This window comes from Patella vulgata, chromosome 5 (genome assembly GCF_932274485.2).
Source record: "Patella vulgata chromosome 5, xgPatVulg1.2, whole genome shotgun sequence".
In the NCBI taxonomy this organism is placed as follows: domain Eukaryota; kingdom Metazoa; phylum Mollusca; class Gastropoda; family Patellidae; genus Patella; species Patella vulgata.
In genome coordinates, this window is record NC_065883.2 from 53,736,448 (window position 1) to 53,754,887 (window position 18,440).

The following is an 18,440-nucleotide window of genomic DNA, read 5'->3' on the forward strand; positions in this document are numbered from 1 at the left end:
ATACCTTTTCGTTCCAATACGGCATCTTCGAATTATTTTAAGAATCAGGATTGCAATCTCAGAACTGGATAAACTCTTTATGTTTTCTTATTGTCAAAGTTGTATTCTTGAAAACCACATTGATTTTTCAGAGTTTATATTATCAAGTTTTGAACGTCAAAACTTCGTCAGGCAAGTCATGAAATAATACAAGTACTGCTTTAACTTGTTCTCTGTGTATAAGATCTCGAAGAAATAATCAAAAATTCAGTTTTTTACGTGTCGAGTTCATACCATTACCATATTAATCAAAATCGCTAAAATGAAATTTAACGTCCTACAATTCTCTCCGATTAAATTAATGAAGAGGAGCATATACCATGCAGTGTGCTAGGAGGGAAAGGTTTCCCTGACAGCGGTGCTAAGGCCTACTTTTAATCCGAATTCAAATTGCCAAGGGTTCTTTTACGTACACGCCAATGTGTACACAGGACATAGTATTTTTTGTCATCCAAACGACTAGATAGCTGCCCTTGTCAGTCCCTCCCTCCTACACCACTGAACAGAAAGGGGGAACCATGTCCTTCTACAAGAGTAGGACAAGGTAGCGGAGGAATTCAGTTACAATTACTACCAGCGGATGAAAAGCTGAGAGATGAGGGCAAGCTGAATTTCCAAGTGGAAATTCAAGTGCGGACCAAATAGGTACCATAGTAATCATCCACCAGTCCCTAACATAACATGACAGTCTTTAATAAGGCTCTTGGCACAGTGGATAGACCAACAAATACTAATTAAAGATACATTATGGGAGAAAAGATATAAAGAGATGGCAGTTCTCTCTATAATAGTTAAAAACTAGATAGTGTAAAGGTAATTTGCTGAAAATTTCAGTCAAATTGATCCACTATGAGCCGAGAAAGAAGCGGGTGAAATTTTTGCATAGTCTCGGTCATCATTACTAAAATCATTAATATAAACAGCATAGTCGCGATTATCCACTTTTTAAAATTTAATTATCAATGGCCGTTAGCGGCATATAGGAATCTAATCCAGCCAACATCGAAGGCTAGCCTTGACATCGCGAGTTTATTATGGTCTGGATAAGTTTAATGTCTAATTGATAATTTACATAACATTTCAGGCCTAAAGAAAGACTTGTAATAAGCAGATTTTGCTCTTGCATAATGCATGTTTAAAAGCACGCCTGTTAAGATTGTAAGCTCAATACCGAAACTATTGCTACGCAGCAGATGCCTGTGATTTACAACACAGATTTATCTTCACTATTTTATCGTAGAAAGTTAACCGACTTCAAGGATGTCTCAATAGCTCTGTTATTCTTTTCATTGGTGATCGACTAGATTATTGTGTTAACATGAAAGCTAGAACACTTGGATTGTGCTCATGATGTTGCACTCTTAATTCAAACTATTTAAAGAGACTATCCCGATTTGAACAGAGTCTCAAAAATAAAGATCTGAGTAGCCTACGTATGAAATTTAAGCACCGAAATATAGAGGAATGGTTTATTTACCTTGTCTCAAAATAATGAGTGGTTTGGACGGGAACGTCAAAACTGCTGATGCGGACACGTAACCCTTTTAAGATTTCCGGTCATTTTTTCGTTGGGTGACCTGATAATCGATTCCCGTTCCTTGAGAGGTCTATACAATGAATGACCCATGCGTTGTACTTGATAACGAAAGGTAAATTTCACCTGCACATTATTTTCATAAAATAAAACTCTGGTTTTATCCAGACACCGCATAATACATCTTGGTACACCGGTCTCCATTTCCAGATGAAGACTGACGGGTTTAAGATGGAAAAGGTATTGTTGAGCTTGTAGCTCGACCATTCATCAGGTAATACCTCGACTGAGTTCAATATAGAGATTAGCCGGTTGATTTGTTGGATATAAACCTTTGAATAATAGCGCCTAACAGGCAGCTGTGTTTAATTATGTTCTCCTGATTTTGATTGTTTCTGTGTGTTTGAAGTATATGTTTGTGATATGCGCTTAGAAACACTTCACGTGTAATGAAACGCTATATAAATCGAACAATAATAATAATAATAACGTAGAGGATTTTAAGGGATTTTATCACAAAATTAAGCAGTTTTATTCTCCAAAATATTATCGGGATTGGCCCTTTAACATAACATTTACCATCAAAGACGAGGGGTCAACTTTGTGCATGGGATTTCCCCCGTTCTTCCCACTGCTAAAGACCTACGTGCAAGCACATTAATGAAATACAAATTAAGTATATGTCCCTTTAAATAATATTATACAAAATCCATTCAAAACAGCTTAACATAACATTTCAACATACTATATTATATACTGTAAGACTGAATCTGTAATAACAATTTTTACATAATTCTCACTAGGACTGAATATGTACATGTAATAACACATTTTAACAAAACTTTCAAAAAGACTGAATATGTAATAACATATTTTAACATAAGATACACTAAGAATGATTTAAGTCATAAGCACATTCCTGTATGAACTGGTGTAGAATAGAAGGTAGAGGAACGCTGAATATCGATGGGGTTCATTCTCTGATGACCCCAATGGATCACACCATTTCATTATAGCCAACAATTCACATGGTTTGTAGTATTTATACCTAACAAAGTTCCACATTCCAAATATTTTCACTCGCACCCACCCCCATGCCTGGCCTTGACTACACTCCTGTCCTGTGTTATTATGAATGAAGTAGAGGCTCTGATTAGCATTTGTTTTATCTTGACATCCAGGTTAATTCTGTTATTTTCTTTTTTTATATATTATAATAATAATAATAATATCGTTATTTAACATAATATGGCCAAACAAATTTATTTTTTTATTTGTAGCCTGTAGTTACTATATACACTTTACAGCAAGTTCACACCAAATTAATTGAGTCATCTTCACTCAGTCGCAAAAATAGACCTCCCGTAAATACGACGTTGCCAAATGCAATTATGGACAAGTAGAAACATGTAGTTCCTAACAAATGTATTATAAGGTCCATGGTGTTTGTCGAATAATTTCGACTGAATTTAAATAACTAGAAGTTTACAAATTAAAAGATGTCGGTAGTCAAAATTTTACCTCCAACGTGAGGAGACCACAAGAAAACCACATGTATCTGCCCCTTTTGGTTATTTTCTTTGAAAGAATTCTATGCTGAAAAGATAGGTTGCCAGGCAACGAAACATACGCCCACGGCAGTTAAGTCATCCGGCAGTCAACGTGTGTAGTCGCATATTTTTCTTTTGCCAGTAATGAGAACATTTACAACACATGAAAATCTGATTACGAGTAATAACCCATGAAGTAATTATCAGAAAACATCAGAATTTGTGTGGATTGTTTGTCTCATGACCTTAGACAATTTATATTAACTTTAGCCTCTAGAGCGTCCTCATTATTTTTCAAGGTGATCAAGGGCCATAACTCTGGCAGTAATTATCGCTGCAAAATCAATAGTCTTCTTCGTCTTATGGCTTTAAACACGTGTATCGATTTAAAATCAATCGGATATTAATAGCCTCTAGAGCGTCCACAGGCAATTGTGGACTGACGGACATACGGACATTTCAATGTGGGCGTATAAAAAGGAATTGCTTGTGGACGCCGGACCAACGGATGGGGGAGACGACAATTTACGATTACATTTCAATGTGGGCCTATAAAAAAGAATTAATGTTTGTGCTATTTGGGGTTAACTGTTTTAAACAGTAACTGGTATGATGTCGATAATGGATGGTAACGATTGAATTGTGGGAATGGATCACCGGGATTTATTTTTCTAAGCATATTCCGAAAATTTCAATAAAGTTATGCGGTAAACCACAACAAATGTTTATTGCGACCTTCAGGATTTGAATAAGTTACAAAACAACACACCCACTCTTTCCATTAAACTTAGTAGTTGATAAATTTATGAAAAAAGGAGCAGTTTCTACCTTTGTAAGACCAACACAATTCTCAGTCACACAATTAAAGATAATGTAGAATTAATCAAATTAATATTAAAATTTAGTCATAAGTTATAATCTAGACCAAATACGCTTCTACCATATACAGAATTTGCTTTTTTCTATAAGGTAATGATTAGTATAAGCCAGCATGTTAATTGCAACGTTGTCAGTCCATATCAACCTGTGTATCAGTGATAAGATCAATCTGTTTTACAGAGATAATGCGACACAGCAGGCCAAGCGAATATTCACTGCAGATCAGTGTGTGATAAGATGTATAGTCCGTGTGACGTCAAGCGCCAAAACCTGGATTAAGACTGTAATTGAAAAATAGAGAAGTGTTTTCGAGGGTCTGGCAGATAATAACGGCCGTATATCGAATAACTGCGATCAGACTGGTGTGCAACTGGCTAAAGTGTTTATAATTAATACTGACTTCAACTACATACGATTTTAGAATAAAACTAGTGACTGCATCCCATAAAACTGTGTTCTTCTTGTATGCGTTTCCCGACGGTTAAATGTCACTCAAAGATTACATACGATTTTGAAATGGTCAATTGATGTGCCCTTTAAAGGAATTAAATCTACATTTTGTATGGTCTATACTATGCTGTGCTAAATTTTGTTTGGCAGCTGTTGATAGTAGGTTGATACACTTGACTTTTAGAAGTTTAGAACATTGTTTAACATGGAGCTTCCTAGACTCTTTTCAGACCAATAGTCTTCAGGCCCATAGCCAGCCCCTTCCCCTGAAAAAAAAAGTTGCCGACCAATATACCTACAGTAGACTGTGCCCCCCTAGAAACTTGACTGCAAGCTGGCTACGGGCCTGATTGTCTTTATTATTATATCACAGCCCATTTAGATTTATATTAACATGTTGTATTTCTCCACAATCTCAGCTCTTCATTTTATTTTTCTATTACTGAAATATGAGTCTTTTTCTCAGGGTATAGAAAGGAGCTGGTGACTGTTTATATCTGCCTCCATCTAATTCAGCATTGGCTTGTCCAACCACATTGTTCACCACTGTTAATAAACACAATATATCAAAACTGAAACAAAAATATACAGAAATTAGTTGAAAGATAATTAGACCTGTGCAGTCGGTGAAAAATAATGTAGCTCTAATATATCCATAATTTAATGAAGGACAAGTAGAAACACGTAGTTCCCAACCGATTTTGTTGCGTGTCACTCTGTGCATCACTTAGATCATGATTCTAAAAGAGAGAGAGAAATGGGGTTTAACGTCGACTCGACACAAACTAGGTCATTTCGGGACTAACATATGGTATAATTTTATTTCAATAATTCGCTTGCGCATAGGGGTCTTTAGCAGTGGGAGGAAACCTGAGGACCCGGAGAAAACCCACGAGGTTGGACAGGCGACCCTACTCCTTGTCACGTACAGCCGGGGATTCGAAACCACGCCAGTCGACTCAATGACAGACTTTATGATACAGCGCGCGCACGCTAACCATTCAGCCATTCAACCCCCCAGATTCTAAAAGGGGTTTTCCATCGTCCAAATAATAAGTAACTTACTGTTCAGCATATTGATCGAAAGTTTCACATAATTTAGTTATATACCATGACCCCATTGTCTTACTACGATAAGACACAAAGCCTGGTATGGTGGCCATGCCAAGTAGAAAATCAGCTTCATTAGGGATAACCTCTCCTCTTGTTGGCGTATCTTCATCAACATTAATTTCAGGCATTGCATCTCGTTCCAAAGGCAACCCTAAAAAAGTACATGATAGTAGGTAATAAAAAAGGTACAGTTTCAATCCGTAACTCTGATCAAATCTTCTTGGTTAGCAAGTGGTAATGAAACAAATAACACAAGGTACAATTTTATGGATACACAATTGCTGAATTGATTACAGTGCAAGGTTTTAATGAAGATACTCTCATCTTTATTTTAATGATCCAATTCTTTTAAGTCATAGAAATTAGACATATTTAAAAGAAACCACATAATTTCAAAAACAAAACTTCAAGTCAATTGGGTGATAACTTAATATCCTTTTATAGTGTTCACAAAATTTTTGTAAGTGATCAAGAGCAATAACTCTGACAATAATTAAACAGCTTCTTCATCTCATAAATATAAACACTGTACTTATATTGCAAGTTAATTTGATGATAACTTTTTCCATGGGGCAATGGCAATACCAAAATATACAATCACAAACTTCTTCAGAAATTTAGACTTAAATGAGACGATAACTCCACAATTTCTGAACGAGTAATTCTGAATTTCAATATTCGTCTTCTGTTTGACCCATCTGATGGACGATGTACAGACAAAGGTGACAACAACATACATCCATGTGGACATATAAAAATATTTGGTTTACCTTCTTGCCTGTCCTGTCCCTGGCATGCTTGAATAAAAAAAAGCTTTGGTTTATCACACAAACTTGGACAACTGAGAGGTTTGAGTGGACCTGTCAGATCTCTTATAGCAACAATTTTACCATCCGATCCATACACATTATCTCTGGTGCCATGTGATAAAATAGCAACAACAAAACAATCATAGTTTGTGTGATCTTCATTCAAGGCAAAATGGTTAATTGTACGTGCCATTTCTACTGCAGTAAGGTCATCAAAACATTTCACTATAAACGAAAGTTTCCCAAAGGTATTTATCAAACGGTCTGAAAAAGAAAGACATTAATAAACAAAAGCTCAAGTGGGCTTAAAGGGCATATGGCTCTATATTTTGGAACCTTGAAATAGACAAAGATAGGTTGCCAGGCAACGAAACATACGCCCACAACAGCTAAATCGTCCGAGTAGTCAAAAAGAGATGTCGCATATTTTACTTTTTTCGATAATGAAACATTTATAATACACTAAAATCTGATTAAGAGCAACAACTCATGAAGTAATTATCAGAAAACCATTAGAATTTGTTTGTTTTTATAAAGCTCTGCCACATGCTAACGTTTTGTATAGAGCTGAACTCAAGACATAAAAATTCATTGAAAATCAATATACTTGTTCGTCTCAAAATCTTAAACTCTGTGTATCAATATGAAGTCAATCGGATGATAACTTTAGCCTTTAGAGCGTCACAAAGTGATCAAGGGCCATAACTCTGGTGGTAATTATCGTAAATCGCTGAAAATCAATAGGCTTCTTCGTCTCATGACCTTAAACACTGTGTATAAATTTGAAGTCAATCAGATATTAACTTTGGCCTCTAGAGCGTCCACAAGATTTTTCAAAGTGATCAAGGGCCATAACTCTGGCAGTAATTATCAGAAATCGCTGAAAATCAATAGGCTTCTTCGTCTCATGACCTTAAACACTGTGAATAAATTTAAAGTCAATTGGATATTAACCTAGGCCTCTAGAGTGTCCACAAGATTTTTCAAAGTGATCAAGGGCCGTAACTCTGGCAATAATTATCGGAAATCGCTGAAAATCAATAGGATTCTTCGTCTAACGCCGGAAGGATGGACGGGTGCGACGACAATATACAACCATATTTCAATGTGGGCGTATAAAAAATGGTTCTAAAAGCACTTATTAATGTGATATGAATGTATGTAAAGTGATTTATATCCAATTTTTGAGAAAAAAAATATTGTAATTTCTAATTAATTATGTTCGGTGAAATATGTTAACAGTTCAAATTGATTGGCAGTAGTTTATGCCTGCTTAGTGCTTTCTACACGTCTTTTAAATTATTATTTTGTCGTTTGTGAATGAGCCTTTACTAATTACAAAATGGCACGCGAAACGACTTGTGTACTGATTATAAAGTGTTAATTGTGTCTTAAATATTGGATATTAGGATAACAACATCAATATTGAATTCTAATTCATGTTTTTAATTTCGAATATTATGGAAATATTGAGTTAGAGACTTAGCCCCTTTAACAGCTGATCAATAATTTGCGTTAGGCTATCAATAATTTATCTGTCTATGGATCAAAATGTTAACAATTCCTATCCATTGACAATGACAAGTTTATCTACAGATTCTAGTAACCAAGATTTAAAAAATATGAATAATCATTACCCAAGGAATATACAGTAACACATTTAATCGAAATCCTTCAAGCATTATTGGTGAAGAATTCCAAAAGACAGGATGGAATTACTTACCTTTATCTATGCTAGATCCTTGACGATTTTTCATATATCTGGAACTAACATCCAAATGATCATGTTTAAAATTTTCATTGTTGATTATAATACAAAAACCTTAAAATCAAACACATTATATTAAAGGGATATTATGACTTACATTATTAAACCCAAATATAAAATACAATTATTTTTATACCATAGCAGGTTCAAAATAACTTTATACAGTACTCACCTGATCATTGAAAATCCAAACACATGCCTACTTAGAGTAAAGAATCTCATATGTTTTCTGATATTCTTGAAAACCATTATAGTCTATAATCTGTACGCATATTGAAACTTGAAATGCCCCAAAACATTGGATTATCAGATATGTCTCAAATTTTTCATTTTTCAATTAAATGACCAAGATTTAACTAACGAGTTGAATTATGGCAAACATGCAATTATTTTTTATAATTGGCCAAAATTTCTAAAGCACTAATGTCTTTAAATAATCTTGACACACTGAACCTACTGAATAGAGAGAGAGAAATGGGGTTTAAAGTCCACTCGACACAAACTAGGTAATTTCGGGACTAACACATGGTTCAATTTTATTTCAGTAATTCACATGCCCGTAGGGGTCTTTAACAGTGGGAGGAACCGGAGGACCTGGAGAAAACCCATGAGGTTGGACAGGCGACCCTACTCCTTGTCACGTACAGCCGGGGAATCGAAACCATGCCAATTGACTCAATGACAGACCGTATGATACAGCACACACATGCTAACCATTCGGCCATCCAAACCCTACTGAATAAAGGTTAACATCATATGGGAATAAATTATTACCAGTACTAGTTTGTAACATTATATGGGAGATACAAAACTCATTTTATTACTTTAGCAGGAAGGGTGGCACCTAAAGGGGCTGACAAGACAGTCTGCCTTGTCATTTGGATTGTACTAAAAAGCAAGGAAGAGTAGGGGTTGCACTTGCACTATATGTTAGTCTCGAAATGACGGAAGTATTGTGTTGCTAAGACATTAAACCATATTCCATTCCATTCTGTTGCAATAAAACAAACACAGTTAGACAGGAGAACCTTCTCCTTGAAACATAATAATATGTGATTATAGTAATCTAGAGTTATCTTACCTCTAGGTTTTCGATCCATTCTGTAAATATCCATCTGTGGAGGTTGCTGTATTGACAGGTTCTGTATTGCTTCAACATCCCGCATTACTGTTTATATAGAAAAATATCTACAGACAATCAACCTAACATCTGATCTGATTTATGATGACAGATTATTCTGGCTTTCATAGACTTATTGTCGCTTTAAGGATTCACCAATGAATGACTAGAGTTTTCTTATTAGCCCTGTAAGTGCCGACCATAAAAGGAACCTCAAGAATTTCCCAGCAGATGCAGGGTTTTAAACCAGGCCATTCTAATTATAATCCAATGCATTGACAGCCTTACTTTAAAGCAAATGAAAACAGAAATATATAGTCATTTGACTACTCCTTTAGAATGCAATCTTCTCAAAGTTTCATTATCTTTAAGTCCAGACATAAGTACAAAGTTCAAGAAGTAATGTACTCTATAGATTTGTTTAATTCTACATACCTGTATCTGAGTGATTATCATCATTTGGTGCTGGCGGTTCAACAATACTAGCTTCACCTACAATTAATACTCAACCTTGATGCATATGGTAAATATATTCAATCAAAAATATTTTTGTTTCTCATCAACTATATATATACGAAAAAGATTGGGTGAGACAGGAGTTTATATTTTATAACCATCTAAGGCAAATAAAATACAATGAAAAGAAAGCTCTGGAAGACTTGAAGAAAAAAAACAACCCTATAATACATTCGAAAATTCTATAAAGGCAAATACATATATTTAATACTATTAATTTTATTTTCAGCATTTAGCAAAAATGATGAAATTTGAGCAACACTTGGGTTAAGCAGAACGTAAGACCCAGTATTCCACAGGTTGTTTATAAATTCCTACCTGTTGTAACGGGTATATTTTCATGTGTTTCCGCACTAGTCATGTGTATATCTTTCATTCCAACTAGAAACATAAATAAAACAAATGAAAATACACATTTCAAGAATTCAATTGTGGATTTTGCATGCTATTTGCATCTGAACATGGCCAAGGAAAATGATCTCAGTGACTCATGAACATATAGAGAGCCAAAATAAATGAGTTGTTCGGTGTCTTAACCAAACCCTTTGTCAGTGGCGTAAAATTTGTATGACCATAGTTCATACATAATCTGAGTTGTATGAGCTAAACTTGTAAATATTTAGATTTCAGAGTTGAATGAGCACATTTTATATAATTATTGAATAAGCATACATAATCTGAGTTGTATGAGCTAAACTTGTAAATATTTAGATTTCAGAGTTGAATGAGCACATTTTATATAATTATTGAATAAGCATGTTTTGTATAATTTGAGTTGAATGAGCATAATTTGTACATACATGTATGTAATTAAAAATGTATGAGTAAGTATAGGACATGGTGAGAGTGGTGTGAGTCTGGTTTGTACAAAGAGTTTTTTGAGTTTGAGTTGGACATATCCAGTGTACCATAAGTTACATCTAAACATATTAAGGTGGAAGATAATGATTTGGACATAAGCAGGACTGTATGATGAGGAGTTATATGATCACAATTTTGGCATTATCAGGATTGTAAAACTAAAAAGGAAATTGGACTCTAACTTGGAGTGAATAAATTTAATCTGGCATGTGCTATAAGTTCTTACATTAAACAATATTTTACCTTCATATGCTGAATGTTGTTTTTTAGTTCCAGTACTTGAGGTCTGTTGTGGTTCCATCTCAAGGGATCTGTGTAGAACTTCAGAGAGTTTATTTGAAAGTTCGGTCATACCACATGCATTAAATACTCTTATAAATTCATCTTTTATTTCATTCTTTGAATATATTTTACATCTGGAACTATGCCAGTTGTTAAATATGGTAAGCATAGCCATTTCTGGTCGTAACTGATGTTGTTGAAATATACGGTTAATGGTTTCAATTTCTAATCCAAACCTAACTCCAAGCTCCCTTATTTTCCCTTTATCATTTTGAAGTTGATATGAAATTTGGATGAGTAAGGGGTCGGGTATAATGCTATCTGAAAAATATAAATTATGCTTTAAGACTTTTCAGCAAGATGATTCCTTCTTCATAAAAGACCAACGTCCAATAAGCATGGCAACAACTCAGTATCGAGCGTAGAAATACATGTAGATACAGCAGTTTTAACACTGAGTGGAAGTTTCAATAAAACATATCCCTTTAGCTTGACACGTTACTCTGTGCATTACAGTCTAAGCATTTTTAGACACATTAAGAAACTAGCAGTTGCCAGGTCTTATATTACATACTTTTACACTATTTGCATACAAGGAGCGTCCATTTTGTCTAGCAATTTGGGTCAGATTTTTACAAAATTCAAACTCAACCTTCATTGATGTGTAACAGTGATATCTTTAAACATTTTTAAAAATTGAATACAAATTGTGACTTCTAGTGGGTCCATAAGCTAAAAATGCCATTTTTCAAACAACCAGGGGCCATAATCCATGAATTTATGTTCGGATATACGTGATTATGGAAAAGGAACCAGGATTTTTGTAATATAAACATCAATTTAAAGTTTCATCAAAATCAGATCTAGAGGGTCCACAATTTTTTATACCATACATGTATATCATTAAGGTGTAACGGTGATATATTCAAACGTTTTTTTATTCAGATAAAAATTGTGACCTCTAGAGGGACCACAAGCTAAAAACGCGATTTTACGTACAATCAGGGGCCATAATTCAGGAATTTATGATCCAATATGTGCGAATATTTTAAAGGAACCAAGATCTTTGGGTTATAAACATGCATTTTAAGTTTAATCAAATTCGGATCAAAATTGTAACCTCTTGCGAGTCTACAACCTTGATATACATTTTTACACTATTTGCGTACGAGGGGCAGCCACTTTGTCCAGCAGTTTTACCACTCAATCCTCATTATGGTGTAAAGGTGATATTTAAACGTTTTTTTAAATTTGATAAGATTTGTGACCACTAGAGGGACCACAAGCTAAAAATGCAATTTTTCGTACAATCAGGGGTCATAATCCAGGAAGTTACAGTCCGATATGCGCGAATATCAAAAAGAACAGAGATCTTGGGGCTACATGTATAAACACACACTTCTAGTTTCATCAAAATCGGATCAAAATTGTGACCTCTAGAGTGTCCCCAAACTAAAATGTAAATTTTTCGTAAAATTTGGTGCCATAATGCATGATGTTACCGTCCGCTACATGCCAATATGGAAAGGAGATTTTATGGAGATAAATCTGTATTTCAAGTTTCGTCAAACTGGATAAAAACTGTGACCTGTAGAGTATTCACAAAGAAATTGTGGACGTCCGGATAGACTGGGGTGACTACAATACATTTTTACATATATACGGTTATATTAACACATAAAAATATGTAAGGTTGTATTAATGGAATAATTTCCTATCCTCAAGCAATGTTTGGACAGTGATATGCAGAACATACACAACATTGGTCGTGTCAAATATAGTCCTACTGTAAGTATTGTATATACATTGGTCGTGTCAAATAATATAGTCACACTGTAAGCATTGTATATACACAGTTGTATACTTACCACCTGAACTCGGACTACTACTACTACTATTATACTGTTTTTCAGGGGGAGACTCTTCTGTGTTCATTTTTGTCACTTCATCTTTTTGTAGTGGCCTTTTACTCTCATTAATAGTATTGCAGGAATCTATGCAAGAACAAATTAAAATATATCTCAAAGATGGGTATGCTGTACGACCATAACTTGATCTATTCACTTGATCTGAGATTTGTTGTTTATTTTTTGCAATGTCTATTATAGTTGGTCATATACGCAGGGTTGTTTTGTAGGTTTTGTTTTGTATGTAGTGCAGTTCTCCTGCACTTACTATTAGAGTAGACGTTCTAACTCATGATTTCAACTGGCAGACTATCACCATTCAAGGGACGACCACAGCCAAGATCGGTCGCATTATTTCTGTTATGTTTGTCCCATTAATAGTGTTAAATATATTGATCTTTAATATGAATTTTCCCTCTTTAAATACCATGGCCCCCTAATCAAATAAAGGAGTTATGTTTTAATTGCATTTGTTTCATATTCTGTATATATTTGTCTACTTATATTCACATATTTGTATCATTTGCTTGATAAAGATAAGATCATCCTCTTTGAAACGTCGCATAGTATTAAACTCAGTAATAGTGTATCCATAAAATTGTATCTTGTGTTAAATATATTTCATTACACCTGATATTAGTTGTTTATTTCTTGGAATGTCTTTTATTGTTTGTCATATCCGCATTGTCATATTGTCATTGTCTGTTTTGTTTTGCGTGTAGTACGTTCCTCCTGCACTTACTTATTGAAGGCTTTTGTTAAACATGCATTATGCAAAAGCTAAATCTGCCTATTGCGGGTCTTTCTTGTTATCTAAATTATCAATTAGACATTAATTAACTTATCCAGACCATAATCCACTCTCGATGTCATCACTAGCCTGCGATATTTACTGGATTTGAATACATTTTGTGATGGGTAATTTAACGTAAAAATGGATAATCAAGACTTGGTTTATTATCGCACCAAAGTTAGTAATGACGTTTGAGGCTAGCCTAAAATTAAATTGCTAATATCTCAGTTTAGAGTGAAGAAATTTAACTGAAATTATCAGAATATTCTGTTTTCATTATCTATTTTTTAACTATTATAGCGAGAACTATCAGCGCTTTATCTAATCTTTCGGAGCAAAACAGTAGGACGTTAAACCCCATTTCATTTCATTTTATCTAATCTTATCTAATGCCCCTTTAATGGAGATTGTTATAAGAATATTCTCTGTCTTTTGTACTTCAGATAAACAAAACAAGGTGATTTTACCCGTAATCTCACAACCTACAGTTTTTCACTATGTGCAGGATTTAATATTTGGCGTGTGGTGCACGGAACTGTAGGTATCCCACTAGAATCATCAACGCTGATTGGTTAATCAAATGTCTAGGGTCAAAAGTCGCTTGTATGACCACTGATGCGACCTACCACTACAACCGGTCAGATCTTCATGTAGTTGAGGCCATTGAAAGTATAAAAAAATGAAAGAAATATAGATCTGTATATTAATTAGATTGTCTAAGCATAAAAGATTCATGAGTGTACATGTAAATACATGTAGCTTCTGCGTGTGCTAAAATCCCTTTTATTACTCCAAATGTAACATACCCTGATTTTTGGACCGGTATTCATCAACTTTCTCCTTTAAATCTCCCCGACCAAGCATTTCCAGCAATTCTATCAAATAGTTCAAATTTTGGGGACTGATAACCTTAACTTGTTCCAAATAAGCAAACAAATCCATTCCAGTTGTTATCATTGTCATCTTAGACTTTGGAATTTTTCCGAAAAAATAAATACTTTTCGTTACATCTTCTGCATCCATATCTTCACTGATATCAAACAGTAATATCCTATTAAATAAAATATGATAACAAATATAAGTACACAATATACTTTTGTTTTTATTTCATTTTGGCCTGTAATGGCTACCATCAAATTCTACTATAATGTACATAGAATTCAGATCTTTTATTTACTTTCATCCCACAAATTTATGTTAAAAGGTAAGACAATGGCTAGTATTGGCTACTCTTAATCATGACTAGCTGAATCATTAGTGGCTCTGGGTTTCCCCATATCATCAGTGGTGCAGGAAAGGGGGGGGGACCTGTCAATGAACAGTATCTGGTCGTTCAGGTGAGACAAAAAACTTAGGTCCCATGTACATACACATCAACAGGCATATACAAGAACCTTGACAGATGAAATTCAAAAAAAGATTAGGGTGTAGTAGTGACACTGTCCCTCATAGAACACTGGATGGCGTATCGCCAGTTTTATTTGAGCGGTCATTTCGGAACGACTGAAAATTTATATTCTATTTATTTGCTTGTTCACCACATTCAAACAAGATTATGTTTTATATCCAAAGCAGAAATACATTACCTGTACAATGATATTCTACGGTTATCTAAATCTAGAATTTGGCTGTCTATCAGATAACTGGAAAGATCTTTCCGACAAATCACATTCAGACATTGTGCCAAAAAATATAAATTTCCTGGCCCTAGGAGGTTATAGTTCGAGAGGATTTCAAAAAGTTCTGTTCCTTGGTATATTCTTTCAAGTTTTGCTAAAGGTATTTTATCCAAACAAAGAAACTTTAAACATTTTATATTATCATTTGTCAAGTCACTATCGATATAAAGTAGTTTTTTCCTATAAGTATGCAGATCACTATCAGCATCTGTCTGCAACTGATTTGAGCAACTCATTTTGACGATTGCTCTATTTGTTTTTAAAGATACCTGAAATACATACAAGAAATAACACTGCAAATTAAAAGAAATGGTCGGGTGTCTGTGAATCTCTGGGTATTAAGTATATTTAAATCTTCAATATATTCTGGAATTATGATTACCAGTGACAATGTAGTTTGTCTTTTCTTACGGAACTGACCTTTACACAACTATTTTTTTAAATAATAGTATAAACTTTTGATATAGTGTCTATAATTTCCATAATCTAGACATGTAGCTTAACAGAAATAAATCTCTATTCTTTGGCACCTAGAAATGGTCACAAATGGGTTGCAACACATATATTAATGCAATATGAATGTATATAAACTGATGTACATTCAAATGTTTCTGTTTCTAATCAGTTATTATGTTCGGCCAAATGGAGAAGATTTCAAATACTGGTAGCAGTCTCCTTTTGGATATGTCTAGCCTCATTCATCGAGTTGCTTCATTACAAATGGCACTCGAAAGCCTTCTGGCAGGCGATTTGTGTGCCAGGTTTAAGATTTTCATTGTGTCTTAAATATTGCATCAGAAGCCCATTGTTTCATGGTAAGATAACAACATCAATGTTGATTTAAATTGACCAATAAGTCGTGTTTGCAATGTCGAAGACTGTGGATGACACCAAGTTAAAAACTTGCCTCCTTTAAAGCTGTACACCCAAAACAAATCTAAATTTGAGAACATACATAAAAAATGATAAAATACATGTACATGTTGGACTATGTATTATCTGTGTCCCCTGATTGAGTAGCTTTTGTGTCACTTGATATCCTCCATTTTAGAGTATGTTGTTTTGTTTAACTTCATTTACAATTAAAATACCAGTTTGTAATATTGTAATAGTAGAAATATCACACAAAGTCCAGCTTTAAATATACAGTCTAACTTCTAACTGATCGTAAGTCCTGTTACATTTGCCTTAGTGGGACTGAGTTATGTCGTCTACACGCAAACTTGTCCACAGTTAAGTCGGCCACAGCCATTGGTTAAGTCATCCACAAGTATGGTTATTATTATTATTACATAATATTTATAGTTTGCCCTTTCATATCATGTGTTCAGGGGCACGTCTCAACCAATGTATTTTGATATGGTGGTTTACTCCACATCTTATCTTTCGTGTTTTGTTGAAAGCTACATATTTCTTTACTTTCTGTTTCAATTTAATGACTAATTTGTAAAAATCCCTGAGCTATATATAAATAATCAAAAGTCTCTAACTCAATATCATCCAAAGTCTTCGACAAAGTAAACACGAATTATATGTCAATCTTAATACAGGGAAAATATGGGCTTTTGATATTTAATTCTAGCTCATGAACCAAATTTTTATAAACTGAATGATTTACAACAATTTAAAATCCTGTTGATGAATAAAAATACAGAAATTTTAAAATGTTTAGGAGCTTTTATATATGTCTTTGTAAAGCTGTGTATCTTGGTATAATTATGTCAATGTATGTATCCTTTGTTTGTTTCATGTATCTTTCTATTATGTTTATTTGTATATGCACATAACCTTGTAAGGTTGTTTTATGCAATAAAGTTTCTTCTTCTTCTATCCAATATTAAGACAAAAAAAACATTTTACCATTAGAACCATTTCAGCGCCATTTGTAACAAAAAAGAGACTCGAAGAATGAAGCTAGACATATTCCACAAGTCATGTCAAACTGTGATGCCATATTCATATTACATATATGGGCCTACTTTAGGAACTGTATCAGAACAGACTATGTCCACTGACAGTTCGTATCCGTCCCTATATCAATATGAAAATACAGTAAAATATCACTCTTTCCTACCTCTGTTCTCGGGCTGTTTTGGAACCTTTACCTTCTAATAATACTTCTATATTTTTCACAGCCACAGGAGTGATTATTATTTTTCGCCAAAAGGAATCATTTCTTACTTACTATATTATATTTCACACAAATTTTTTTATAATATAATTCAACACAAATATCTACATTATCTTACATTGTTCACTGCATTGTGAGAATGATAAAATTCTTACATACTCATGAATATTCTTCCTTCTTGTTTCCACGAAACCTAATCCAAAGTTTGGGAAATCCGTAGAAAAGTTTATTTATAGCTGAGCGGAATTCCCCGTACGAAATTTCCTTTGTAGACGCGATTGGTTAGCCACAAATCAAATAGTCAGTCGAATAAACCGGTCGATGGCTTATTAAAATTTTGGAATCGTTTGTAATCAGTATAAGTTAAAGAAAAAACGCACTAATTCCAATATCTTTTATCATTGTTTTTGTTTATTTTTTACGTCCCCTCATGTTCAAATTTGATTGTTCAAATTAAAACTTTAAGGTGTTATTGCCACGGCGGCTTAATAAAGTCATGCTTTACCTTTTCCCTCATCCCCATATGCCCCCATGCCAATGTGTACACGGGACCTCGGTTTTTCGTCCCATCCGAACGACTAGACATCTGTCCTTGTCCACCTCCAAAAGAATATAGAGTCCCTATATATGATATGTTGGGTTAGGGGGGCATATGGGGATGAGGTATTTGACATTATCATGTGGCCTCGTCCAGTCAATAAAATCAGTCAGTTAGTTCAGTCGATAACATCAGTCAGTTAGTTCATGCTCGTCCCATCCGAACGACTAGACAGCTGTCCTTGTCCGCCTCGAAAAGAATAGAGTCAATATATATGATATGAACATGGAAATGGGATGCGATGGGGCGGGGGGGGGGGGGGCGTGTCAGGATGAGGTATTTGACATTTTCATGTGGCCTCGTCCAGTCGATAAAATCAGTCAGTTAGTTCAGTCGAATAATCCAGTCGAATAAACCAGTCGAAAAGTTCAGTCGAATACTTCAGTCGAATAATTCAGTCGAATAAACAAG

General features: G+C 34.4%; 1 protein-coding gene across 4 annotated transcripts; it reads right to left on the minus strand.

Moving 5' to 3' along the window:
* Positions 1-2,068: 2,068 nt before the first annotated feature.
* LOC126821817 (caspase-8) lies at positions 2,069-17,795 on the minus strand. 4 transcript variants are annotated; one of them, XM_050550321.2, is made up of 12 exons: positions 17,591-17,795; positions 15,208-15,569; positions 14,428-14,672; positions 12,790-12,915; positions 10,883-11,242; positions 10,097-10,159; positions 9,698-9,754; positions 9,224-9,310; positions 8,098-8,196; positions 6,336-6,638; positions 5,518-5,716; positions 2,069-5,024 (listed from the first exon to the last, which is right to left on the minus strand). In XM_050550321.2, the coding sequence occupies exons 2-12, from the start codon at positions 15,534-15,536 to the stop codon at positions 4,892-4,894; spliced, it is 2,001 nt and encodes a 666-aa protein (XP_050406278.1). In that variant the 5' UTR covers positions 15,537-15,569; positions 17,591-17,795; the 3' UTR covers positions 2,069-4,891. The 4 variants fall into 4 exon arrangements, with proteins under 4 accessions (XP_050406278.1, XP_050406280.1, XP_050406277.1 ...); XM_050550323.2 differs by lacking the exon at positions 17,591-17,795 and adding an exon at positions 17,375-17,554; XM_050550320.2 differs by lacking the exon at positions 17,591-17,795 and adding an exon at positions 17,161-17,247.
* Between the last annotated feature and the right edge of the window lie 645 nt (positions 17,796-18,440).

Coding starts and splice junctions, on each gene's coding strand:
- LOC126821817 (XM_050550320.2), bottom strand. Junction 9,311..9,697: donor TGATAATCACTCAGATACAG/GTATGTAGAATT, acceptor CTATATAAACAG/TAATGCGGGATGTTGAAGCA. Junction 6,639..8,097: donor AGGATCTAGCATAGATAAAG/GTAAGTAATTCC, acceptor TTTCTTTTTCAG/ACCGTTTGATAAATACCTTT.